Genomic DNA, 27,802 nt, shown 5'->3' with positions numbered 1-27,802 from the left:
TCCCCCTCTCTCCCTGCCTCTCTCCCTCCCTCCCTCCTCCCTCCCTCCACTCCCTCCCTCCCTCCTCCATCCCTACCTCCCTCCCATCTATCTCGCCCCCCTCCCTCTCCCTCTCTCCCTCCCTTCCCTCCACTCCCCACACCCTCTCCTCTCTCTCTCCCTCCCTGTCTACCCGTCTTACCTACTCTTCACATCCCTCTCTCTCTCCCTCCCTCCCTCCCCTCCCTCCCTCCTCTCCCTCCATCTCCTCTCTCCCTCCCTCCCTCTCTCTTCCTCTCTCCCTCCCTCCCTCCCTCTCTTCCTCTCCCCACGCCGGTACCCGTCCTCTCTCTCTCAACGCGCCACTTCTGCAGCGCATTAAAATGACGCGTATTGCGTCGGTCCGATGCTGGCCCCTCCGGGAACGGAGATTAGCGGCCTAAAAGAAGGCCCCGACGCCGGAGTCATCTGCACCACTTTTGCTCGCCGGAAATCGGCGTTACGACAGTCTGCGGAGAATTTCGCCCTATATCTCAGGATCCAAGCTATCACCCCTTTAGAATCTTGTATGCTTCAGTGTGATCACCTCTTGTTTTTCTAAATTACAGAGAATGTAAGCTCAATTTACTTTTCTTCTCATCATAAGATAGGCCTCTCATGCCAGGGACCAATTTAGTGAACTTTCATTGTATTACCTCCTATGCAATTATATCCTTGAGACCAAAAATGTGGAGAAACACTCCTCCAGAGGTGGCCGGATACAATTGTAGCCAGACTTTAATTTCTGCGCTCCAATCCCCTTGCAATCAAGGCCCCTGAACCTGATGGGCGGCGAGATGTAGTTGCAGAGATAGTAGTGCATTGGTTGTAATCTTCCATGATTTCATAGATTCTGGAAACATAGAAAGTAGGAGCAGGAATAGGCCATTCAGCCCTTCAAGCCTGCCCCGCCATTCGTTTTGATTATGCCTGATCATCCAACTCAGTAAACTGTTCCCCCTTTTCCTCCATATCCTTTGATCCGTTTAACCCCAAGTGTTATATCGAACTCCTTGAAAACAGAATGTTTTGGCCTCGACTGCTTTCTCTGGTCGTGAATTCCAGAGGGTCACCATTCTCTGGATGAAGAGAATTCTCCTCCTCTCAGTCGTTGGTGGGTGGCACAGTAGCATGTGGGTAGTACTGTTGCTTCACAGCTCTAAGGTTCCAGGTTCGATTCCCGGCTTGTCGGTGTGCAGAACATCGAACATTACAGCGCAGTACAGGCCCTTCGGCCCACGATGTTGCACCGTCCTGTGAAACCCCTCTAAAGTCCCTCTACACTATTCCCTTATCGTCCATATGCCTATCCCTGCGACTGCGTGGGTTTCCTCCGGGTGCTCCGGTTTCCTCCCACAAGTCCTGAAAGACGCGATGTTAGGTGAATTGGACATTCTGAATTCTCCCTCTGTGTACCCAAACAGGTGCCGGAATGTGGCGCCTAGGGACTTTTCACAGTAACTAAATTGTAGTATTAATGTAAGCCCACTTGTGACAGCAAAGATTATTTTTAAAAAGAAATTAAATAGTTCACCTCGTATGCTCAGACTGTGGCCCTGGTTCTGCACTCCCCCCCCCATCGGGGACATCCCTCCTGCATCTACCCTGTCTAGAGCTGTTAAAATTTTATAGGTTTCTCTGATATTCCTCCTTATTCTGTTGAACTCAAGCGAATATAATCCTAACTGACTCAATCTCTCCTCGTCCGTCAGTCCTGCGATCTCAGGAATCAGACTGCTAAACCTTTGCTGCACTCCCTCTATATCAAGAATCCCCTTTCTCAGAGAAGGGGACCGAACCTGCACACACTATTCCAGGTGTGGTCTCACCAGGGCTCTGTATAATTGCAGCAAGACATCCCTGATCCTGTACTCAAATCCTCTTGTTATGAAGGCCAACATACCACTACCGCTTGCTGTACTTGTATGTTTACTTTTTTGAAAAACAAATTCAGAGTACCCAATTCTTTTTTTCCAATCAAGGGGCAATTTAGCATTGCCAATCCACCTTTCCAGCAAATGTTTGGTTGTGGGGGTGAGACCCATGCAGACCCGGGGAAAATGTGCAAACTCGACACTGACAGTGACCCAGGCTGGGATTGAGCCCGAGTCCTCAACGCCATGAGGTAGCAGTGCTAACCACTTTGCCACCATGCTGCTTCCTGTATGCTTCCTTTCAGCGATTATTGTACAAGGACCCCCAGGTCTCATTGCACATTCCCCTCTCTGTCTTATAGCCATTCAGATAATCTGCCTTTCTGTTTTGCGACCAAAGTAGATAACCTCACATTTATCCACATTATACTGTTGTCGCCCTCTACTGGCTTCAACTGATGAAACGGATAAATTGTTGTACTCTGGATTACACTCAATGCAAACTTTATACAATACAACTTTATTTAACTCAATGAGACTTCAGTGATACGCTTATTTGAACAGTTACATACGTTTCAAGACTCAACTTGAATTCAAAATACTACCCGATTGCGAGAACTGGCTAAGCCCGATTATTCTTTCTTATTCTTCTGAGTTTACAAATTCCGGGTCTCTTCTCCATGAATGTTGATCCGCAGGGTTATCGCTGTTGAAAAATGGGAAGCTTCTACTTTTTATAAGGATGTAGTTCTGTAAACATAATTTACCATGTAGGCATCAGTTGCCCTTGAAGAGTCTTGTTTTCACTGGTTCAACAGTGTTATTAGTGAAGGGTTCAGATATACAAGTTGCTGTTCTTCCTTTTCCCTTAACACTCATTTTGCTGAGCTGCAGCTTTTCACAACCAAGTCTGTTGGCCTATTTTACCATCATACCTCAGGGCACAATATTTGCCATTTCTCTACCTCAGCAATACTACATCTGCCATGCACTTCCCTACCCACTCAACTTGTCCAAAACACTAAAGCTTCTCTGCATCCCCCTCCCAGCTCCCCCTCCCACCAGCTTTGAGTCATCTGAAAATTTGGAGATGATATATTTATGGAATCTCTAGTGTAGAAGGAGGCCTTTCAGCCCATCGAGTCCACACCAACCCTCTGAAAGAGCACCCGACCTAGGCACACAATCCGTCCCATCCCCTTAACTCCATCTAACCTTTTGAACACTACGGGACAATTTAGCATGGCCAATCCACCTAATCTGCACATCTTTGGACAGTGGAAGGAAACCGGAGAACCCAGAGCAAATCTCTGCAGACACAGGGAGGAAGTGCAAACTCCATATAGTCACCCAAGGCCGGAATTGAACCCTAGTCCCTGGTGCTGTGAGCCAGCTTTTCCACCAGGTCACCCACGTTTCATGCAACATATTTCTCAGTTCGAGTAAAACCCTAACTCCAACTCTGATTACGTAGAACATTACAGCGCAGTACAGGCCCTTCGGCCCTCGATGCTGCGCCGACCTGTGAAACCACTCTAAAGCCCATCTACGCTATTCCCTTATCATCCATATGTTTATCCAATGACCATTTAAATGCCCTTAATGTTGGCGAGTCCACTACTGTTGAGGCAGGTTATTCCGCGCCCTTACTACTCTCTGAGTAAAGAACCTACCTCTGACATCTGTCCTCTATCTATCTCCCCTCAATTTAAGCTATGCCCCCTCGTGCTAATCATCACCATTCGAGGAAAAAGGCTCTCACTGTCCACCCTATCTAATCCTCTGATCATTTTGTATGCCTCAATTAAGTCACCTCTTAACCTTCTTCTCTCTAACGAAAACAGCCTTAAGTCCCTCAGCCTTTCCACATAAGATCTTCCCTCCATACCAGGCAACATCCTGGGAAATCTTCTCTGCACCCTTTCTAATGCTTCCACATCCTTCCTATAATGCTGCGACCAGAACTGCACGCAATACTCCAAATGCGGCCGTACCAGAGTTTTGTACAACTGCAACATGACCTCATGGCTCCGAAACTCAATCCCTCTGCCAATAAAAGCTAACGCACCTTCTTAACAACCCTATCAACCTGGGTGGCAACTTTCAGGGATCTATGTTCGTGGACACCGAGATCTCTGCTCATCCACACAAAAAGAATCTTACCATTAGCCCAGTACTCTGTCTTCCTATTACTCCTTCCAAAATTAATCACCTCACACTTTTCTGCATTAAACAACATTTGCCACCTCTCAACCCAGCTCTGCAGCTTATCTATGTCCCTCTGTAACCTGCAACATCCTTCCGCACTGTCCACAACTCCACTCACTTTAGTGTCATCTGCAAATTTACTCACCCATCCTTCTATGCCCTCCTCCAGGTCATTTATAGAAATGACAAACAAAACAGATCCTTGTGGTACACCATGAGTAACTGAACTCCAGGCTGAACATTTCCCATCACCACCACCCTCTGTCATCTTATAGCGAGCCAATTTCTGATCCAAATTGCTAAATCACCCTGAATCCCATGCCTCCGTATTTTCGGCAATAGCCTACCGTGGGGAACCTTATCAAATGCTTTACTGAAATCCATATGCACCACATCAACTGATTTACCCTCGTCCACCTGTTTGGTCACCTTCTCAAAGAACTCAATAAGCTTTGTGAGGCACGACCTACCCTTCACAAAACCGTGTTGACTATCCCTAATCAAATTATTCCTTTCTAGATGATTATAAATCCAAACTCTTATAAACATTTCCAAGACTTTGCCCACAACAGAAGTAAGGCTCACTGGTCTAAAGTCACCGGGGTTGGCTATACTCCCCTTCAATTTTGTATTGGTGTAAGCTGTGCAAAACCTTACTTCACTGGCTTTATGCCATACAGTTGTATTTGTCTTGTTTTTACAGCACTAGGTGCCATAAAGCAGGTATGTTTAAAGGTCCAGCCACTTTGATAGACCAGGGAAAAGGTAAGTATACAGATAAGAAAGTAAACTGAATGCTTGCCTTCATTAGACAGGGCATCGAGTATTAAAACTGGCAAGTCATACTGCGGTTGTATAGAATCTTGGTAAGGCCGCACTTGGAATATTGCGCACAATTCTGGTCGCCACATGACCAGAAGGATTTGGAGGCTTTTGAGAAGGTGCAGAGGCGGTTTGCCAGGGTGTAAACTATGCGGAGAGGCTGAATAGACTTGGATTATTTTCATCAGGGGCTGCATGTGTTTGGTTAGCACTGCTGCCTCACAGCTCCAGAGCCCCAAGTGACTGTGTGGAGTTTGCACTTTCTCCCCGTGTCTGTGTGGGTTTCCTCCGGGTGCTCCAGTTTCTTCCCACAGTGCAAAATGTACAGGTTAGGTGAATTGGCCATGCTAAATTGCCCCTTGGTGTACAAAAGGTTAAGTGGGATTACTGGGGTACAGGAATTGTAGGCTTAAGTCGGGTGCTCTTTCCAAGAGCCGGTGCAGACTTGATGGGCCGAATGGCCTCCTTCTGATTCGAATTCTATGATTACAACGACAGAGGTTGTGGGGGTGACCTGATAGAGGTCTACAGGTTTATGAGGGGTATGGATAGAGTGGATGGGCAGGCACTCTTTCCCAGGGTAGAGGGGTCAGTCACCAGCAGGCATAGGTATAAGCTCTGTGGGGCAAAGTTTAGAGGGGACGTGCGAGGCAGGTTTTTTACAGAGTGGTGAGTGCATAGAACGCGTTGTCAGGGGGAGGAAATGGAAGCAGACACATTAACGGCGTTCAAAAGGCACATCACCAAATACATGGATAGGATGCTGAGGGTTTTGGCCAAGGGTGGTATCATTTTTTAAAAAACATTTTATTGAGGCATTTATGATTTTATAACAAACAATACAAACACAAATGTACACATAGTACATCGGCCTCACGGTGGCATGGTGGTTAGCATCAATGCTTCACAGCTCCAGGGTCCCAGGTTCGATTCCCGGCTGGGTCACTGTCTGTGTGGAGTCTGCACGTCCTCCCTGTGTGTGCGTGGGTTTCCTCCGGGTGCTCCGGTTTCCTCCCACAGTCCAAAGATGTGTGGGTTAGGTGGATTGGCCATGATAAATTGCCCGTAGTGTAAGGTTAATGGGGGGATTGTTGGGTTACGGGTATACGGGTTACGTGGGTTTAAGTAGGGTGATCATTGCTCGGCACAACATCGAGGGCCGAAGGGCCTGTTCTGTGCTGTACTGTTCTATGTTCTATAGTTCAGTGTGCAACACATCCCTCCATCTCCCCTTGACTCTAAACACGAAACCCTTATCATATCAAAACCCATTCCCTCCCGGCAATTCAAACTCCTCCTCCAAAACCTCCTAAACATGGAAAGCCCTCATAAATAAATAGATCCCCCAGCTTCTCAATCCCTACTCTCTGCCACCTCCGAACCCCCCACCCCCACCCAGCCCACACCGACGCTCCCTCCGCTACTGCCCCCAGACTCTCTGGGCCGCCACCACCCCCGGTTTCGTGGAGTACCGGGCCGGCGAGAACAACAGAGGAGCCGTTACCAATGCACCCAAACATAATGCCACCTCTACTCGCTCACACACCGACCACCACCCACACCCCCAACTACCCACTTCCTGATCATGGCTATATTTGCTGCCCAGTAGTAATTACAAAAGTTCGATAGCGCCAGCGCCCCCCCCCCCCCACCCCCCCCCCCACCCCGCCCCAGCTTCGCTCCAGCAGCACTTTCTTTACTCGCAGGGTAAAGGGGTTTATGGAACCTGCCCAAACAAAACCAGAGATTACCATATTGACCCACTTAAAGGCCTTTGGTATGAAAATAGGGAGGCACTGGAAAACAAACAGACACCTCGGGAGGACTGTCATTTTTATGGTTTGTACCCTCCCCGCCAGTGACAGCGGGAGCATTTTCCCACCTGCAAAACTCCTTAATTTGCTCAACTAGCCAGGTCAAATTTAATTTATATAACTGCTCCCATCCCCGTGCCACCTGAATTCCCAAAACACGGAAGCTCCCTCCCACCACTTTAGACGGTAACTCCCCCAATCTCCTCTCCTGCCCCCTCGCCTGGATCACAAAAACTCACTTTTACCCATATTCAATTTGTACCCTGAGAACTGGCCAAATTCCCCATAGATCCGCATAATCTCCCCCATCCCCTTTAATGGGTCAGAAATGTATAGGAGTAGGTCACCTGCATACAATGAGACCCTGTGTTCCACCATCCGCACCCCCCCTTGGACCAGCCCCTTCCAGTTCTTTGATGCTGTGGCCAAGGCAAACAACAGTGGGGAGAGAGGACAACCTTGCCTTGTCCCTCGGTGTAGTCCGACCTCAGCCGATTCGTCTGCACACTCTCCTCCAGTGCCTGGTATAGCAACCGAACCCAGTAAATAAAGCCCTGCCCAAACCCAAACCACCCCAGGACCTCCCATAGATAATTCCATTCCACCAAGTCGAAGGCCTTTTCCGCGTCCATAGTGACCACTACCTCCGCCTCTCTCCCCTCGGAGGCCATCATGATCACATTTAGGAGCCTTCAAATGTTGGCTGTTAGCTGCCTGCCTTTAACAACCCTCGTCTGGTCTTCCCCCATCACCTCTGGAACACAGTCCTCTATCTTTGAGGCCAAATTCTTGGCCAGCAATTTGGCATCGACATTCAGTAGGGAGATTGATCTGGATGACCCACATTGCTTTGGGTCCTTCTCCCGCTTCAGTATCAATGATATCGAAGCCTGCAACATTGTTGGGGGAAGGACACCTCGCTCCCTAGCCTCATTAAATGCCCTCACCAGCAGTGGGCCCAGTATCTCAGAGAACCTCCTGTAGAATTCCACTGGGTAGTCATCTGGTCTCGGGACCTCTCCCGACTGCATTGCCTCTAATCCCTCTACTACTTCCACAATCCCGATCGGGACTCCCAACCCTCCACTGACCCTTCCTCCACCTTCGGAAACTCCAACCCTTCCAAAAACTACCTCGTCTGCTCCATCCCAGCTGGGGGTTCCGAATCATACAGCCGACTGTAAAATCCCTTAAACACCCCATTCACCCATGCTGGGTCCCAAGACCATATTCCCTCCTCCGTCCTTCACTCTTCCTATCTCCCTGGCCTCCTCCCTCTTCCTTAGCATCCTACTGGCCTTCTCACCATACTCATATACCGCCCCCCTCACCAAACTCCATCTGCAGCTTCTGACGCTCCTTCAACAACCCAGCCTCTGGGGATTCTATCCACCTTGAGTATTTCCCTCACCAGCCCATCCATCTCTACTCTCTCCACCTTCTTCCTATGCACCTGTATCCAAATGAGCTTCCCCCCCAATCACTGCCTTCAGCGCTTCCCATACCGTTGCTGCCGAAACTTCCCCTGTATCATTTATCTCCAAATAATTCTGGATGGCCTCCCTCATCTGCTCGCTCATCTACTAAGAGTCCATCTAGTCTCCATTGCGGGCGCTGACCCCTTCCTTGCTCACCCGTAGATCCACCCAATGTGAGGCATGATGCAACACAACAATCGGCGAATACTTGGTATCCACCATCCCCGCCAGTAAAGCCCTGTTTAAAATGAAAAAAATCAATCCGGAAGTGCACTTGTGCACGTGGGGATAAAAAATAAAACTCCTTGGCTCTTGGCCGTCCGAATCTCCATAGGTCTACCCCCACATCTGTTCCATAAACCCCTTTACCTCTTTCGCCATGGCTGGCACCCACCCTGTCTTTGAATTCGACCAGTTCAACCTCGAATCAGTGACCGTATTGAAGTCTCTTTCCCCCCCCCCCCCCACCCATCCATAATCAGCTTATGTGAGTCAAGGTCCGGGATCTTCCCTAATACCCGCCTCATAAACTCCGCGTCATCCTAATTTGGTGCATAAATATACACGAATACCACTGGCGTCCCCTCCAGCTTCCCATTCACCATGATATACCTACCGCTGAGCTTGCCACTATATTCCCTACCTCAAATGACCCCTGCTTATTGATCAGGATCACAACCTCCCTGGCCTTAGAGTCTCTACCCGAATGAAATAACTGCCCGACCCACCCCTTCCTCAGTCAAGTCTGATCCACTACCCTTAGGTGTGACTCTTGTAGCATTGCCACATCGGCTTCAACCTCCTCAAATGCGTGAACACGAGAGCCCTCTTGAATGACTCATACGGCCCTCTCACGTTCCACGTGATCAGCCTGGCCGATCAACCATCACCCTTCTTAAGCCAGCCTCCAGCTCGCATCACGTGCCTCCTCAGGCACGCCCTCGGGGCCCCCACTGTCCTCGACCTCCAATTTGTCTCCCAACGCTAGTCCGTCCCCTGTAAGCAGAGCAATTCAACAACAATCCCAACCCCCCATATCAAACTAGGCACCTGCTCGCCCCCCACTGCACTTCTGTGAGCTAGCCCGCCCTGCTAGCCTGGTAGCCCCCACCCATGGCGCCAAGCATCCTACCCCCTAATGTTCTTCCCCCCCCCCCCCCCCCCGCTCGAACTTACATATGCAAAACATCACACACCCCAACAAATACAAAGGAGAAAATAACATCCACCATCCGCCCACAAGAACAAAGTTAACCCGCACACAAAGCTGAGCAGCTTCCCAAAACATTGGGACAAAAACACTACATACGCGGCTCAAAAAGAAAACATATTTAGCAGCACAGGCACAGAACTTAATGTCCTCAATCACCTGCCAGTCTCCTGTCCTTGACAAAGTTCATCGCCTCACCCGGCAATCCGAAATAACATAAGAACATAATATAAGATAAGAGCTAGGAGCAGGAGTAGGCTATCTGGCCCCTCGAGCCTGCTCCGCCATTCAATGAGATCATGGCTGATCTTTTGTGGACTCAGCTCCACTTTCCGGCCCGAACACCATAACCCTTAACCTCTTTATTCTTCAAAAAACTATCGATCTTTAACTGAAAAACATTTCATGAAGGAGCCTCAAATGCTTCACTGGGCAAGGAATTCTATAGATTCACAACCCTTTGGGTGAAGAAGTTCCGCCTAAACTCAGTCCTAAATCTACTTCTCCTTATTTTGAGGCTATGTCCCCTAGTTCTGCTTTCACCCGCCAGTGGAAACAACCTGCCCGCATCTATCCTATCTATTCCCTTCATAATTTTAAATGTTTCTATAAGATCTCCCCTCATCCTTCTAAATTCCTATGCGTACAGTCCTAATCTAATCGACCTCTCCTCATAATCCAACCCCTTCAGCTCTGGGATTAACCTAGTGAATCTCCTCTGCACACCCTCCAGTGCCAGTACGTCTTTTCTCAAGTAAGGAGATGAAAACTGAACACAATATTCCAGGTGTGGCCTCATTAACACCTTATACAATTGCAACATAACCTCCCTAGTCTTAAACTCCATCCCTCTAGCAATGAAGGACAAAATTCCATTTGCCTTCTTAATCACCTGTTGCACCTGTAAACCAACTTTCTGTGACTCATGCACTAGCACACCCAGGTCTCTCTGCACAGCGGCATGCTTTAATATTTTATCATTTAAATAATAATCCCGTTTGCTGTTATTCCTACCAAAATGGATAACCTCACATTTGTCAACATTGTATTCCATCTGCCAGACCCTAGCCCATTCACTTAACCTATCAAAGTCCCTCTGCAGACTTCCAGTATCCTCTGCACTTTTCGCTTTACCACTCCTCTTAGTGTCATCTGCAAACTTGGACACATTGCCCTTGGTCCCCAACTCCAAATCATCTATGTAAATTGTGAACAATTGTGGGCCCAACAAGGATCCCTGAGGGACACCACTACCTACTGATTGCCAACCAGAGAAACACCCATTAATCCCCTCTCTTTGCTTTCTATTAATTAACCAATCCTCTATCCATGCTGTTGTGACTTCTGTGTGAGTGTGCTGAACACTCAATTTGGCTCTGTTTCTGTTCTAAGCTCTGGAGTCACCAGGTGTCGTTAAGACACCGCCACAAGCTTCAAGGTGAAGTTCAAAGCAATAAAACCGTACATCAATTAGTAAGTCCAAACAACTGAGTTTATTATAATAGAATTATAATAACTACCCATGCACACGCTAAAAGGATTAAACTTATTCCTACCGCTAAATAACTAATACTTATCTCGAAGGAACTGCTGGGTCAGGGAACAAGGCCTCTTGCTCTGCTCTGGTCTGCAGACTTCAGGTTGGTATCAATTAAAAAGGGGGTCAGGTGTGCCTATCTCTGGTAGCGGTCGTTGGGAGGTACTTACTTGTTGGTGGCTGCTGTCCGAAGGCTGGAGCAGGAGACTGAACCATGTGTGGGACCTGCCTTTTATAGGTCCCAGGGGATCTGCACCCCTTTGGGCGGACTCCTTTACCTGCTTGGAATCGATTGGGTCTCTTCCCAGTCGATATGTTTGAACCCCCCAATCATGGGGCAGTTCCTCGGTCGCTGGGGCGGTTCTTGGGACTTATTGCTTTGGGCTTCTCTGGCGCCAAAAGGTCTGGCCTTCCATTGAATGTATCGATCTGTGTTTAATGTGTTTCCATTGTATCTGGGGATTGCCCGGTATCGCCTCATTAGTATGTTAACTGGTTTCTTTTCACAGTGCTGTCTGGTTTCTGCAGCAGTCAAAACTGGTTTCTGCAGCCGTCCCAATATACAATCGCTTTGCAAGCTGCTTGTTTTACAACATGTCCATTTTCACTGCATTCCTTGCAATCTTCCATTTTGTGTTGGGCAGTGGCCACCCCAGGTGGCTACACTCCCTCCTTGTGATCCTCTTGAGAAATCATGAAGGATCACCCAAGTTCGGTGTCTTTGTGTTCCCTGACCTCAGCGAGTTCCATGGCTTCTATTCTTTCCTCAACTATGGCAAAAAATTTTACCTAACATTTTCTGATTGGCGCTATGTCAAAGGGGACATACATTACCAATTTAAATCGGGATCCTCTAACTATCGCAATAAACTATTCTCATCTCACATTTAAAACAACCTATAACATTCTAAACCCTTACTCGTTCATACAACAGTATCTTTACATTTCGTTTTCTGACTCGGCAGTCGAGCGCAGAACATTATAATACATCCGCAATAATCTTCATTTACAGATCGTATCAAATCTAATTAAATCCTTCATTACACATCAAGGGGTTGGGGGGATTGGTGGAATCCGAAAATAGGGGATTGTACTCTGTAAATGGTTGAGGCGCAAGAGCGGGAGGCTCTCCTTCTCCATTTTCTTAACCGGAGGGTCTGCACTATGATGTAGAGAACTGCAATCACCAAAAGTGATTCAATGACGTACGAAAGTGAGTACCAGTGCATGAATTTTGTGCACCAGGTCTGGTCCTTGCTGTTCGTTACTGCGTTTTGAGAAGTCGGTGTGTGGGAAACATTAACGGCGGGGGTCATAGGGGAAAAATGGTTTGCGTCCGCGCGCAAAAATACAAAAACAGTAACTAAAAGCATGTAGCTTTTCATCGTGGTCTTCTTCCTTCTCTTCCTTCTGTCCTTTTGTATTGCTGATCTTGCTCTGATCCTTCCTTCGAACGTTCGAAAGCTATGGGATCAAGCACTGTATCTGTCAATAATTCGTTTAATATCTGTAATGTTAGTGTATCTGTCCTCTCATTCCAATTGTCCCTTAAATGAATGGCCAAGTCACACCCTGTGACTCCCCTCATTTATTTTTTCAAAAGCGAATTTAGGACCGGACATACACCTAACAACTTTGCCACTGCGAGCCGTCTCGCAGATTTTGCGATTTACCATCCGAATGTTCCTGGATGTAAATAGCATAGGGGATGGCGGCCGAAGGGCTACCTTGAACAAAAATTAATCCAAAGTTTAGAAACGAAAAGGTCGAATGAGTTGCGTATGAGCCGCGACGGGTAAGAGTTGTATGGGATCCCCGGGTAGGGCGTGCTGTGCTGTACCCGAGCTTAGCTGACCAAAGGGGAAGGGTCCTCAGACAGGGCGGGTCCTCAATGCCGTTTCTCCACTGCCTGAGCAACTTGAAATGAATGGGCAAGAATGTAGTCATATTGAATTGCAGCCTCTATTCCCAGAATAGAGGGGCACCTAAAAAAAACGGGAGGAGCCAAGATGCTCCTTGTGAAAAAGTTGAGCTGGGCTCCAGACATTTCAGATGTGTCAAGTGTTCAGAAATATCTGCGGATAAACTAATGTGCATGTGAGGTGGTCACAAGCTTTTCGGCTGAAAAGCAAGTGGCCAATCTCCAAATCAAACATTTAACATACAAACAAACAAACACCCGTGCAGGTTCCATCAGAAAGGACAGCGCTTCTCTCAAGCGGTTCCTCTTTTTACATCATCTGGACACATCACTTCTCCTCATTCTCTGTGAACAGGGTTGCAAAGGGGTTGCCATGTCGGGAGTCAGACATCAAGTCATCCTCTTCTCCCGGATCCCATACCCTTGTATGGATCAGGCATGCAATCTTTGCATTGTGTGACCGGGGGTCACTCTCGTCATTGCGGACAAGTCGCCAAGAATTGTCCCTGTGCCAAATCGTGGGGTCTAAAATTGAAGGTGCAATGTCGGGGTCGTCAGTGTTGGGTGGTGGGTGTAGGTGTGGGTCCGGATTTTTAATGTAGGTGATCTCCATGGGGTCACTGGAGTCGGGGTCGTAGTCGCTGAAGTGGGGGCTGTAGGGTGGAGTGCTGTGGCTGTCCTCAGTTTCAAAGTCACTGTCTCTGTCTCTGCTGTGGCACCTTGTGGGCGTTCCGGGGCGTGGTCTGGAGTCAGTGGGCGGAGTCGAGGTCGAGTCCGATGAGGAACTGGTCTGTGAGGGGGAGGGTGGAAATATGTCTCTTGTGGGCGGAGCGAAGTGTTCTGCTGCATCGAGCAGGACATGGTGCGAGTGGTTTGACTGTGTTCCATAAGCCTTCAGTTGGTTAATATGAAACCACGCAATCTTACCGTTGGGGTACTTATCCTATAAACTGAGAGGCTGATTTTGTCCGAAATTGAGTACGGGCCGGAACATTTAGGAGCCAAAAACGTGCTGGGGTTATAAACAGATAGCATAACCTGTTGCCCAACCTGAAATTCTGTGGGGTGTACATTCTTGTTGAAACAGGCCCTGCTCTGTTTTCGTCGTTTTCCCAATGTTACTGCGGCTGCTAACTGTGCAGACCTCACAGTCTCAACTAATTCTTTGACTGCTTTCTCGTGTGTGAGGGCCGTCACTTTTGGGCTGGTCATGTCCAGTCCTAAAAGGAATTCTGATCTTTTCATAGGGCGTCCGGTCATGAGTGTGTGTGGGGTGAAACCTGTAGATGATGAAACTGTATTTCGGATGAACATTAGTGCGAATGGGAGCACTGAATCCCAAGTCGAATTGTTCTCCTGTACCATCTTCCTAAGGGTCGATTTTAGGGTCCGATACATGCGTTCTACTATCCCGCTTGACTGGGGGTGATACGCAATGTGGAAATTCTGTTTTATTCCGAATATGGTCAGGATGTTCTTCATGACCCGTCCTGTAAAGTGAGATCCCTGATCTGACTCTATACTTCTGGGGAGACCCCATCTCGTAAAGATGTGGTGTGTCAGGATCTTTGCAGCTGTCTTTGCTGTGTTGGTGCGGGAAGGGAATGCCTCTACCTATTTGGTAAAGGTATCTATGACCACCAGAACTTATTTATAGCCATTCCTGCAAGGGGGCAATGGACCTATAAAATCGATCTGGAGGTTTGTCCAGGGGCCATTAACGGGGCAAGTGTGGCTGAGTTGTGCCTTCTTTGAATACCTCTCCGGGTTATTCTGTGCACAAATTAAACAATTCTCAATATAGTGGGTTACACCTTGTCGTAAGTTGGGCCACCAACAGAGTTGTCTGAGGTGTCTTGTAATAGGGTCGATCCCTTGGTGTCCATGACTGTCATGGAATAAGGCAATCATTTGATTCCTGTCCTGTTCAGGAACCACATACAATTTATCTTTAATGATCACACCCTGATGTGTGGTCAAAGCGTGTTTGAATCTATCGTACTGGGCCACAAAGTTTCCTTTAAAAATCTCCCGGAGATTTTCGTCCTGCTTCTGTGCCTGTACTAAATCTTTGATTTCTGTCTGTGAGACCTGAACTTCACTCACAGGGGCGCTAGCTGGTGCGCTAGCTGGGGTGTCCAAAAGTGACCTCGCCTGGAACCTGCTTTTGCCAGTGCGTCGGCTTTTACATTTCCAGGGGGGGATGGCCTATGGTGACTTCTAACTTTAATAATGCCATACGTCCTATCCTTCGCCTTCTCTAGGATATGGCGGAGTAATGGGGCTGATGAAAGGGACTTCCCGTCCGTGGAGACAAAACCTCTTGTCCTCCACAGGGGTAAAAAATCGGTCAGGCTGTTACAGACATATAAGCTGTCCGAATATATGTCTGCTGGGCTGGGGAACGAATCTGGGTGGTCCACTATATAAGAAATGGCCGTGAGCTCTGCTGCCTGCGCGCCTAAGTGACCTGGTAATTTTAATGCGATCTCTTTAAGTGCGCGACCCTGTGCATCCTCAACATAGATCCCGCATCCAGTGATGCGTTCTCCATCTAAAACTGTGGATGAACCGTCCACATATATTTTCAATGGGGCACACGTGTCGGTGTGCTGGGGGCTCTGGCTTAAATTCCCTATCTTCCTGGGGGGCGTCTTTGCAATGAAGGGTCCTGTATTGTGTAGGGGTGCTACAATCTCACAATCATGGGGTTGTCCAGGATATTGGAGGTTGTCCGCTAAAAATGTGTGTGTTTTGGTCCGTTTAATTGTTATGTCCCATCCTTGTAAAAGTAGTGTCCACCTAGCTGCTCTTATCTGGCTCACTGAACCGTCCTTCAGTCGACCGTCTAAAAGTAACTGTGTGGGGGTGTGCTCAATCAAAATGGTGATGGGATTAAGTCCGGTAATGTACGAGAAGTACTGAACTGCCCAAAAAACTGTTAGTAGGTGCCTCCCGCAGGCCGTTCCTGAAGGAGCACGGCCGAGCGGGTCAGACCTGTGCTAGCTACCTCTATTGCATAGGGGAAGAGTTGGTCTGGAACTTGTAGCGCGGGTGGTGCGCTAAGGGCCTTTTTTAACTCTTCCACAGCCTCTATGCTGTAGAAGCCATTCCCAAGGGGCTCCTTCCTTAAGGAGGTCTGAGAGTGGGGCTGCCTTTGTCGCAAAACCATCGATATGGTTCCGACAGTATCCAACCAGTCCTAAAAACGACCGGAGGGCTGAAACATTCTGGGGAAGGGGCAATTTGACGATCGATTCAATTCTTTTGAACTCGATCTCGCGTTTGCTGTGCGTGATGACTGTACCCAAATACATCACTTGATTCTCTAATATTTGGGCCTTTCTGGGGTTAACTTTACATCCAATGTCTTGTAAAATTTCCAGGTGTTCGGACAGAAGCGTGATGTGCTCTGCCTTGGTGTCTGTCTGCAGTAATAGGTCGTCCACATACAGTACCAGACATTCGGGTCGGGAAAATTTTGCTAGTCCATTTGCCAGCTGTCGGTGGAAAATGGAGGGTGAATTGTGGAATCCTTGTGGGAGGCATGTCCACGTATACTGCTGTCCTTTAAATGTGAAGGCAAATTTGTACTGGCACGCCTTTGCCAATGGGATTGACCAGAAGCCATTGCTAATGTCCAATACCGTGAAATATTTGGAGTGGAGTCCCTGCTTGAGCATGGTCTCGGGACTTGTTGCTACCGTGGGGGGTACTGCTGGGGTAACTTTGTTGCGTTCCCGATAATCAATGGTCAGACGCCATGATCCGTCGGGCTTCCTCACTGGCCAAATAGGTGCATTATTAGTTGAGGCCAGGTACACCCTGCTCTAATAAGCTCTCTATAACCTTTCCAATTTCTCCCTCTTCTTCTAGGGGAAATCGGTACTGTCTCTGTGGTCTCGGGTCAGGTCCAGTAACTTGAACTTGTCCAGTCATTCTTCCGCAGTCGTGCCGATGACTGGCAAATGCTGTCCTGTGTCGGTTCAAAACTGCCCTAACCTGTTTGTCCGTGCTAAGTGTGGTCTGGTCGAAACAATAGTCGCCTACTGCGCTAATCCTATTTGCATACTCTCCTACTGTGAGAGTTGCGGGTGCTCTGTCCGATTTTGCCATTCTCCAGACACACTGATTGACTGGATCGAACGACAGGCTGTGGGCATTCATAAAATCAATACCCAGTATGTGTTCTGCTGTGCGGGGCAGACTAACTAAAACAATGGGGTGTCTGGTGGAGATGTTCCCTAGCTGAATTGATACAGGGGCTGTAATGTGTCCCTGCTGCGAGTGACCTGTAAATCCGCTGAGTGTAATGGTGGATGTGGTGGGCCACGTGTCTGCCTGTGTTGTGATGGTGAATTAATTGTTGTGCGGGACCCTCCTGTGTCCCAAAGTAATTCTATGGGCTTCCCTCTAATCTGTGCTGTGACCACCAGCCTTCCGGATTGGTCCCAGAGGGTATCACAGACCCAAGTGGGGGAGCCCGAACACCGTCAGTCCGTTCCGTCCACATTGGTCTGTCCTGACTGCGTGTCTATACTGTGGATAGGCTTAGCTATGTTCCTGTTCAGAGTGCCTGTCTGCTGGCCTCTCTGAGATCTCTGTGGGCCGTTGCATTCCCTTGCAAAATGTCCTAACTGTCCGCAGTTGTAACATTCCTGCGACTTCTGTGGGGGGGTGTTCTTTCCTTCATTTACCCAGGCGGGGTTTTGGTGCGCTCTTACTGCCTGTATATCTGTTGCAGCCTGAGCTTCTTCTGGGGTCTTCACTTTAACCTTGCCTTGGACAGATTGCTCCCAAGCGCGGGACAATCTTTTCAAAACCCATTTTTCATTATGGGCCTCTTTTGAGGGGTCATAACTACTGCAGACATTTTGTCCTGCATCTGTGGCGTGGGAGATTATGGTGCGGGTCCATTTAACCATATTATCGCGGGTTAAATGCACTCGGTCTAAATCACCAAAAACGGCAGTGAAATGAATCCACAGCCTTCCTGCGAATGCTGTGGGATGCTCTGTCCTCTTCTGCCTACACTTATTTAGGCCTTCGATTGGGTCTCCTCTATTGTACTCTATCGTGTCTAAAATAGATGTATGCATCTCCTCGAGGGTGCCTCCTCCAACATTCTGTGGGTCGGGGAGGGCTGCAACTACTGATGAGTCTAAACTCAAAATTATGAGCTTCACCTGCTCTCGCTCATCCAGGCCGTACATGGTAGCCTGTTTCTTCACTTTCGCGAAAAATTGGTGCGGGTCTGCAGTGGGGAGGAACGGGGTGATTTTCTCACATGCGTCCCTGAGTTGTGTTACAGTTAAGGGGGTGGTGTAGGTGATGTTGGGTGCGCCTTCTGTGGTTGCCTTTCTTTGGGTGGTGACTGGGTTCATAGGTGCGGGTGCTATCTGATCTGTGGGGGGTTGGGGCGCTTTCCTTTTCTGTTGCGCTGCTGGCGCACATGTCCCCTGAACATAGCGCTGCGCTGTCTCGCTCAATTCTTGCCAATCTGGGGCATTTTCCTCATCTAACTGTGTTCCAATGGTGCTTTGGAATCCATTCTGTACGGAAAGCAGAGATTGCAGCTCCGCAATCTGCTTCCTACACTTTGCGTGATTCACTGTGTTTTGCCTTTGCTAAGTGGTGGCAGCATGGAGTGCTCTTAAAGCTGCCTTTAGGTCAGAGCATTGCCTTTGCAGTGCCTCTACCTGCTTTTCTGACTCTTCTCTTATCAGGACTGCACGCTGCACATCTTGATAGGCTTTTTCATATTGGGTTTGGGAACTGCTCAGATGGGCTAGACAGGACTGATGTGCCCTCTTTGCATCATCCACCTCTCTATCCTTCTCTGCCAGCTTCCTTCTTAACTCTAGGTTTTCCGTTTCGATGTCCCTGACATCCACTTTGCTCATCCTATTCCTTTCCTCTAATTCTGCTCGGAGCGTCCGAACGACCTCCTCTGTGCCTCGCAATTGTGCCAAGCAAGACACAATTGCAATCGGCTTGCGTGCTTTACTTAAATTCTTCCTGTGAATTTGAGAAAGGTTCTCCCACCAAGTATGTCCAATACTCCCGGGACCTGTCTCCTCATTCACACAAAACTCACTCCAAAGGGGCCATATTTTCCCTTTGAGATATTTTCTGAGTTCCAGCTCCCATACAGGACAGTGGCCTACTCTGCTGCTGCTGGTCGCTGCGACCACAAACTGCTCTGGGTTCATGAGGCGTTCCATTGCCTGCATGGCCATTTCCTTTTTCTCTCTTTAATTTGGAACAGGGGATGATCAGATAATGCTTTTAAATACGGGTACGGCTTTCGCTATGTTCCGATTATAAAACTCCCGACAGTTTGACGCAACAAACATCTCTCGGTTTAACCTTACAACCATGTTAGTTACGCATGCAAAAACACACTTCTGAATTATGACTATTGATTTGAACTCCTTGAACACTTGTGGTTTTTCCTTTTCCCAAATGATTTCCAATTCAAATTTCTGGGTTCTCTCGGAGTCGCCACAAGCTTCAAGGTGAAGTTCAAAGCAATAAAACCGTACACCAATTAGTAAGTCCAAACAACTGAGTTTATTATAATACAATTATAATAACTACCCATGTACACACTAAAAGGATTAAACTTATTCCTACCGCTAAATAACTAATACTTATCTCGAAGGAACTGCTGGGTCAGGGAACAAGGCCTCTTGCTCTGCTCTGGTCTGCAGACTTCAGGTTGGTATCAATTAAAAAGGGGGTCAGGAGTGTCTATCTCTGGTAGCGGTCATTGGGAGGTACTTGTTGGCGGCTGCTGTCCGAAGGCTGGAGCAGGAGACTGAACCATGTGTGGGACCTGCCTTTTATAGGTCCCAGGGGATCCGCGCCCCTTTGGGCGGGCTCCTTTACCTGCTTGGAATCGATTGGGTCTCTTTCCAGTCGATATGTTTGAACCCCCCAATCATGGGGCAGTTCCTCGGTCGCTGGGGCGGTTCTTGGGACTTATTGCTTTGGGCTTCTCTGGCGCCAAAAGGTCTGGCCTTCCATTGAATGTATCGATCTGTGTTTAACTTGTTTCCATTGTATCTGGGGATTGCCCGGTATCGCCTCATTAGTATGTTAACTGGTTCCTTTTCACAGTGCTGTCTGGTTTCGGCAGCAGTCAAAACGGGTTTCTGCAGCCGTCCCAATATACAACCGCTTTGCAAGCTGCTTGCTTTACAACATGTCCATTTTCCCTGCATTCCTTGCAATCTTCCATTTTGTGTTGGGCAGTGGCCACCCCAGGTGGCTACAATGCTACTACTTTACCCTTAATGCCATGCATCTTTATCTTATGCAGCAACCTTTTGTGTGGCACCTTGTCAAAGGCTTTCTGGAAATCCAGATATACCACATCCATTGGCTCCCCGTTATCTACTGCACTGGTAATGTCCTCAAAAAATTCCACTAAATTAGTTAGGCACGACCTGCCCTTTATGAACCCATGCTGCGTCTGCCCAATGAGACCATTTCTATCCCGATGCCTTGCTATTTCTTCCTTGATGATAGATTCCAGCATCTTCCCTACTACCGAAGTTAAGTTCACTGGCCTATAATTTCCTGCTCTCTGCCCAGAGTCTAGTGAATTTTGGAAAATCATCACTAGTCTGCAATTTCCCCAGCCATCTCTTTTAGCACTCTGGGATGCATTCCATCAGGGCCAGGAGACTTGTCTACCTTTAGCCCCATTAGCTTGCCCATCACTACCTCCTTAGTGATAGCAATCCTCTCAAGGTCCTCTCCTGTCATAGCCTCATTTCTATAAGTCACTGGCATGTTATTTGTGTCTTCCACTGTGAAGACCGCCCCAAAAAACCTGTTCAGTTCCTCAGCCATATCCTCATCTCCCATTATTAAACCTCCCTTCTCATCCTCTAAAGGTCCAATATTTACCTTAGCCACTCTTTTTTTGTTTTATATATTTATAAAACCTTTTACTGTCTGTTTTTATATTCTGAGCAAGTTTACACTCATACTCGATCTTACTCTTTATAGCTTTTTTGGTAGCTTTCTGTTGCCCCCTAAAGATTTCCCAGTCCTCTAGTTTCCCACCAATCTTTGCCACTTTGTATGCTTTTTTTCTTCAATTTGATACTCTCCCTTATTTCCTTAGATATCCAGGGTCGATTTTCCCTCTTGAATGAAATGAAAATCGCTTATTGTCAATGAAGTTACTGTGAAAAGCCCCTAGTCTCCACATTCCGGCCCAGTGAGCTAAATTAGGCCCTTTCTACCGTCCGTCCTTTTTGTTGGTATAAACCTTTGCTGAGCACTGTGAAAAATCGCTTGGAAGGTTCTCCACTGTTCCTCAACAATTCCACCTTTGCTCCCAGTCTACCTTAGCTAGTTCTTCTCTCATCCCATTGTAATCTCCTTTGTTTAAACACAAAACACTAGTATTTGATTTTACTTTCTCACCCTCCATCTGTATTTTAAATTCCACCATATTGTGATCGCTCCTTCCACGAGGATCCCTAACTGAGATCATGAATCAATCCTGTCTCATTACACAGGACACGATCTAGGACCGCTTGTTCCCTCGTAGGTTCCATTACATACTGTTCTAGGAAACTATCGCGGATACATTCTAAAAACTGCTCCTCAAGGTTGCCTTGACCGACCTGGTTAAACCAATCCACATGTAGATTAAAATCCCCCATGATAACTGCTGTACCATTTCTACATGCATTAGTTATTTCTTTGTTTATTGCCTACCCCACCATAGCGTTACTATTTGGTGGCCGATAGACTACTCCTATCAGTGACTTTTTCGCCTTACTATTCCTGATTTCCATCCAAATGGATTCAACCTTATCCTCCATAGCACCGATGTCATCCCTTACTATTGCCCGGATGTCATCCTTAAATAATAGAGCCACACCACCTCCCTTACCATCCACTCTGTCCTTCCGAATAGTTCGATACCCTCGGATATTTAACTCCCAGTCGTGACCATCCTTTAACCATGTTTCAGTAATGGCCACTAAATCATAGTCATTCATGATGATTTGCGCCATCAACTCATTTACTTTATTCCGAATACTACGAGCATTCGGGTAAAGTACACTTATGTTGTTTTTTTTTTACCTCCGTTTTGAATCTTAACATCTCCAGTTTTATTCCTTTTAGTATTACTGGGCCTATTCACTGAGCTCCCTCAGTCACTGTACCTTGTACTGTCGCCCTTTTTAATTTTTGACTATGTCTTCTCTGCCTTGCACTTTCCCCCTTCCTTTTGCTTCTGTCCCTGTTTTGCTACCTTCCAACTTCCTGCATCGGTTCCCATCCCCCTGCCACATTAGTTTAAACCTTCCCCAACAGCTCTAGCAAACACCCCTCCTAGGACATTGGTTCCAGTCCTGCCCAGGTGCAGACTGTCCGGTTTGTACTGGTCCCACCTCCCCCAGAACCAGTCCCAATGCCCCAGGAATTTGAATCCCTCCCTCTTGCACCATCTCTCGAGCCACACATTCATCCTATCTATCCTGACATTCCTACTCTGGCTAGCTCGTGGCACTGGTAGCAGTCCTGAGATTACTACCTTTGAGGTCCTACTTTTTAGTTTAACTCCTAACTCCCTGAATTCAGCTTGTAGGACCTCATCCCGTTTTTTACCTATATTGTTGGTGCCTATGTGCACCACGACAGCTGGCTGTTCACCCCCCCCCCCCCCCCCCCCCCCCCCCCCCCCCCCCCCCCCCCAGAATGTCCTGCAGCCGCTCCGAGACATCCTTGACCCTTGCACCAGGGAGGCAACATACCATCCTGGAGTCTCGATTGCGTCCACAGAACCGCCTGTCTATTCCCCTTACGATCGAATCCCCTATCACTATAGCCCTGCCATTTTTCTTCCACAGCAGATCCACGGTGCCATGAACCTTGCTGCTGCCTTTCCCTGGTGAGCCATCTCCCCCAACAGTATCCAAAGCGGTATATCTGTTTTTCAGGGAGATGACCGCAGGGGATACCTGCACTGCCTTCCTACTCTTGCTCTGTCTTTTGGTCACCCATTTGCTATCTCCCTCCATAACTTTCATCTGCGGTGTGACCAACGCGCTAAACGTGCTATCCACGACCTCCTCAGCATCGCGGATGCTCCAAAGTGAGTCAATCCGCAACTCCAGAGCCGTCAAGCGGTCTAACAGGAGCTGCAACTGAACACACTTCTTGCACGTGAAAGAGCCAGGGACAGTGGACGTGTCCCTGAGCTCCTACATCGCACACGAGGAGCATGACACGGGTCTGAGATCTCCACCTTCTCCTGCAGCCTTTTGTGGTGGTCCCTCATCGGATCCATCTCCGCTGCCATCGCAGTTAGCTGGTCCTCGTGCGCAGCCACCTTCTCTTCCATCTTCTGGATCGCCAGTCCCTGGGCTTCCAACCTTTGCTCCACCCGATCAATCCCCCATCTTATTCGGATCCAGGTACTCCTGTCTTTGCTTAGCGAAACTCTCCTGGGGGAATTTCACCGCTGCTCCATTGCCATGTTCTTATCCATCGTAAATGACCCACAAACAAGCTGGGTACAGCATGCCGAACTTCACCCTCTTCTTGAAGAGGGCTGATTTAACCTTGTTAAAGCTCGCTCTTCTTTTGGCCAGTTCGCACCCAAGTCCAGGTAAATGCACAGCTCGCTGTCTTCCCATTTGCCGCTCCTCGTCTGCCTGGCCCACCTCTGGATCGGTTCCTTATCCAGGAACCGGTGCATTCACACCACCATTGCCTGCAGCAACTCATTCATCCATGGCTTCCTTGCAAGCGCTCCATGCATCCTGTCCACTTCCAGGGGTTGAGCAAACGGTCCTTCGCCAAGCAGCTTTTCAAACATACGCGCCACGTATGCTCCTGCGTCCGATCACGATGCCCTCCGGGAGGCCAACGATCCTCAATTCTCCCTGCCCGACCTGTTCTCTAAATCCTCCACCGTCTCCTGCAGCCTTTTGTAATGGTCCCTCAGATCCATCTCCGCGGCCATCACGGTTAGCTAGTCCTCGTGCTCAGCCACCTTCTCTTCCATCTTCTGGATCGCCAGTCCATGGGCTTCCAACATTTGCTCCACCCGATCAATCCCCCATCTTAATCGGATCCAGGTACTCCTGCCTTTGCTTAGCGAAACTCTCCTGGGGGAATTTCACCGCTGCTCCGTTGACCACTAGGCCGGCAATCTCAGCTCCTCAACCTCCGCCATGTTTTCCTGTGCTGCAGGCTCCACTCTCTTCGTTGCTCAACAATCTCTTCTTTGCAGACCACTTCTGGTCCACGACTCCGTAAACTAGTGGGGGATTCCTCTTCTCTTCCTCACCAGTCTCCAATTTTACTGGTCAAATCCCCCATAAATCAGAAGAAAAGGTCCCAAAAGTCCACCACGAGCGGGAGCTACTAAATAAGTGACCTCTCACTCCATGGCAACCAGCGGAGGTCTGCCACGTCATAACTAGTACAGGCTTGGAGGGCCGAAGGACCTGTTCCTGTGCTGTTTTGTTCTTTGTAAATGGGTAGGATTGGCAGGAGGATGGTGGGGAGGGGGTCAGGTGGTCAAGGAGGTGGTAAATGGGTAGACGGCGGGGAACCTTGGGGAGGTTGGGGCATGGGACAAGCAGTCTTGTCAACATGTGGAACTCATGATTGATGATTACAGAAATACCCATTTGTTCCCTCATGATGGAATCTCTGATAACCAACATTTATTTTCTTTGTTGTTTCCCCCTATTGAGTTCTTTCCTCGTTGTTCCATGATCTGCACTACACTCTTGAAAGTCTCCAGCAGTGTCCAATGTTGAGGAATAAATTGAGTGGTGCACTCCACGAAGACTCCTACTCTTCCAGATGAGAATCTACAACTTGAACTCGTAGCTGAAATGTAAAATTCAGGAAACTGAGATTCCCTTAAGAAGACTGCAGATATCAAAGGGAAAGTAACCAATCTGGGATAAAAGCCAAAACTACTGGCTGAAAGGTCAATTTTTCAGATTGAAATTTTGAGATTTGCTCATCACCCACCTCTCGCAGATTTATGGAAACAGAGCTCAAGCAAGTGATGTTTGCCTCTGGGACAGCATGCATTAATTCCTGTTTAAAGACCTCCTCTACCTTTGCGAATGATGCATACAATTTATAACATTGTCTGTTATATGTTTTTCAGCTTCATGGTCACCCGTTTCTGCTGAGTGAAGTAAATACTTCTGCCCGACTGACCTGTCTGGCTGTGTGGCTGTCAAATCCTACAAGTATTGTACAAGAAATTGAAGAGCAAGGTACTGTAAAGCAATGGTGGAATTTGCTGCATTTAAAGTTTGACTGGCAATATGGAATCTTAACTTGGGACAGTGAAGTCCATATACTCATAACAGCAATGTGCCTTCTAATCTCAGAAGTGCAGAGGCAATTTGGATAAGCATGCAGCTACTTAATTTTCCTGCAAAGTCATGATGGGCAGTAACGTACTGATTTGACTTGTGCAAAGACAGCTTAGCGGGAACATTATTTCTCGGCTTTTAAACATTTTGTGGAGATGCCACAACTGGGGTGAGCACAGTTAAGAAGTCTTACAACACCAGGTTAAAGTCCAACAGGTTTGTTTCAAACACTAGCTTTCGGAGCACTGCTCCTTCCTCAGGTGAATGAAGAGGTATGTTCCAGAAACATATATATAGACAAATTCAAAGATGCAAGACAATGCTTAGAATGCGAGCAGTTGCAGGTAATAAAGTCTTTACAGATCCAGAGATAGGGGTAACCCCAGGTTAAAGAGGTGTGAATTGTCTCAAACCAGGACAGTTGGTAGGATTTCGTAAGCCCAGGCCAGATGGTAGGGGATGAATGTAATGCGACATGGACCCCAGGTCCCGGTTGAGGACGCACTTGTGTGCGGAACTTGGCTATAAGCTTATACTCTTACTTTAAACATTTGGTTTGCAATTAGGAAAAGCTATGTACGTATACTGTGTTGTGGTCAGGCTAACTCTTGCAATTAGACTTCCCCTCACCAGCCCGCCCTCTTCTCTCCTTCCACCCCGCCTTCTCTCCCCTCCAACCCCCCTCCTCCGCTCTTCTCCCCCTCCTCCCAACCCCCTACTTTCCTCAACACCTTCCACCCCGCCATCACCCTCCCCCTCCCAGCCCGCCACCCTCCTGTCTTATCTCACCCAGGCCACCCTCATGTCTTATCTCACCCAGCCCATTCTCCTCCCCCTCCCCAACCTGCCCGCCTCTCCCTCTACCCTAGTGTCTCCCCGCCACCACCCTCGTGTCACCCCCCACTTTCTCCCCTCTTCTCCCTCCCTCCACCTGACTGTCTCTGAATGTTAACTTGATATTTCATGACTTTGCCACCTGTTTCTAATTACTTTCCCATATTTGTTCTGTTGCAGAAGATGCAGCTAGCAATAAACATTGTAAAGAAAAGGAAAATAAAATAAAAGTAGCTTCCTTGGATGAGGATGAATATCCAAAGAGAGGTTGGCAACCTCCAAACAAGAGGAAAATGGCTGCATCAACAAAAGAGAGGAGGAAGAAAAATAAACAATAAAAAGTTGAAATGAACCCTTTCCCGTTGTGTGACTATAATATATAGCTAGGTGTTGTCTATGGATGATCAGGTTACCTGTTTTATGCTTCTGTATGTGTAAAGTTGACATGAGGAGATCAGTGAGATGTTGACATTCTCTAAATAGACTGCTTTCTTTGGATTAATCTCTCGGAATTAAAACCTCTGAATATTAAGATGTTGAGTAACTGGACCCCTAAAAGATTACTGTCAATTAGAAATAACTAAATTGTGGTTTTCAAATCGTGGCAAAAGTCCAGCTTTAACAGATATGAATGTTTACTTCTCTATATAATGAAGTATAAAGTTATCAAACATAAAATAGATATTCCTGTATGATCTAAACCTCTGGCATATTGACCGTCTGATGGCCGACCCAGTCAGTTCAATCATGATGATAATTTTACAGATTGGACAAACTGTTTACTTTCATTCTTGGCTTATAAATGAAGAACAGCTACTTGAGAGTAATGGAGGAAAATTGGCATCTGTTGAACTATTCTAGCCAGTCGGTTTGTTCCGAAAACAAAACAGGGTGAAAGTGGAGGAAGTGAAAATTAGCCAAAAAGAAATTTTATAATGTACTCTGGGGCCCAATATTAGACAACTCTTCGGCTAATAACATTTGAGAGATTTTATTCAGTCTGATTTTGTAAAGTTAGTTTTACTCACTCATTCACCTGACTAGTTTCAAAACTGAATAGGGTATATAAAGAATACAGACTAGTTACTTTTTTTACCTCTGGCGATCCTGTTTGTTCATATGGCATTTTGATACGTAACTGATCTCTTCTACTCCAGTAATTATAGCATTTTGTTTCGTTACTCATTTCAAAATGGTATATTGCAATGTAACTGGAAGTGAGTGGAAAACTTGAAGAATGGCGAAGCAGCAATTTGTGGGTGATTACGTGAATATATTGATATAAACTGATGGCAGGATAACTCACCTTCTCATGTTTATACATGAATTGATTCTAAAATGCATATAAATGTTCTTGGGTTAAACAAGTGGTGTGTGAAGCACATATTTCAGTATGCGTGTTGCAGCCAGTGTGTTAAAAGGTCAGATTGTTATTTAAAATGTGTATACGGAGTAATAAAGATAATTTTTTTACCATTTGCCATGTGAAATTTGTTCAGATACTAACTTGTTACTTTTAATAATCCTAAAAGCTGGAATATGTCCCAGGAGTTTAAATCACTGAAGCATTCCTGTGTTGTCATCGAGCTGTAATTCTTGAATCTGGTAAATTTAAAACTTTTTAATGTGGCCATCAGGATAAGATACTGAAGATTGCCCCAACATCAGTCAGCATTTTGGAGGGAAAGGTCACCACGGGGCACCCT

At 47.3% G+C, this 27,802-nt stretch overlaps 1 protein-coding gene across 1 annotated transcript in view; it reads left to right on the top strand.

Moving 5' to 3' along the window:
• The window catches only part of pak1ip1 (PAK1 interacting protein 1), a 148,347-nt gene extending 120,773 nt beyond the window's left edge, over positions 1 to 27,574 (top strand). Inside the window, exons 11-12 of the mRNA XM_038796428.1 lie at positions 25,049 to 25,160; positions 26,277 to 27,574. Of these exons, the coding sequence (XP_038652356.1) occupies positions 25,049 to 25,160; positions 26,277 to 26,434 (270 nt within the window). The 3' untranslated portion in view covers positions 26,435 to 27,574. The remainder of the gene's footprint in view (positions 1 to 25,048; positions 25,161 to 26,276) is intronic.
• The last annotated feature ends 228 nt before the right edge of the window (positions 27,575 to 27,802 follow it).

This window comes from Scyliorhinus canicula, chromosome 5, assembly GCF_902713615.1.
Source record: "Scyliorhinus canicula chromosome 5, sScyCan1.1, whole genome shotgun sequence".
Classification (NCBI taxonomy): Eukaryota; Metazoa; Chordata; class Chondrichthyes; order Carcharhiniformes; family Scyliorhinidae; genus Scyliorhinus; species Scyliorhinus canicula.
This window is presented reverse-complemented; position numbering and strand designations above follow the sequence as displayed.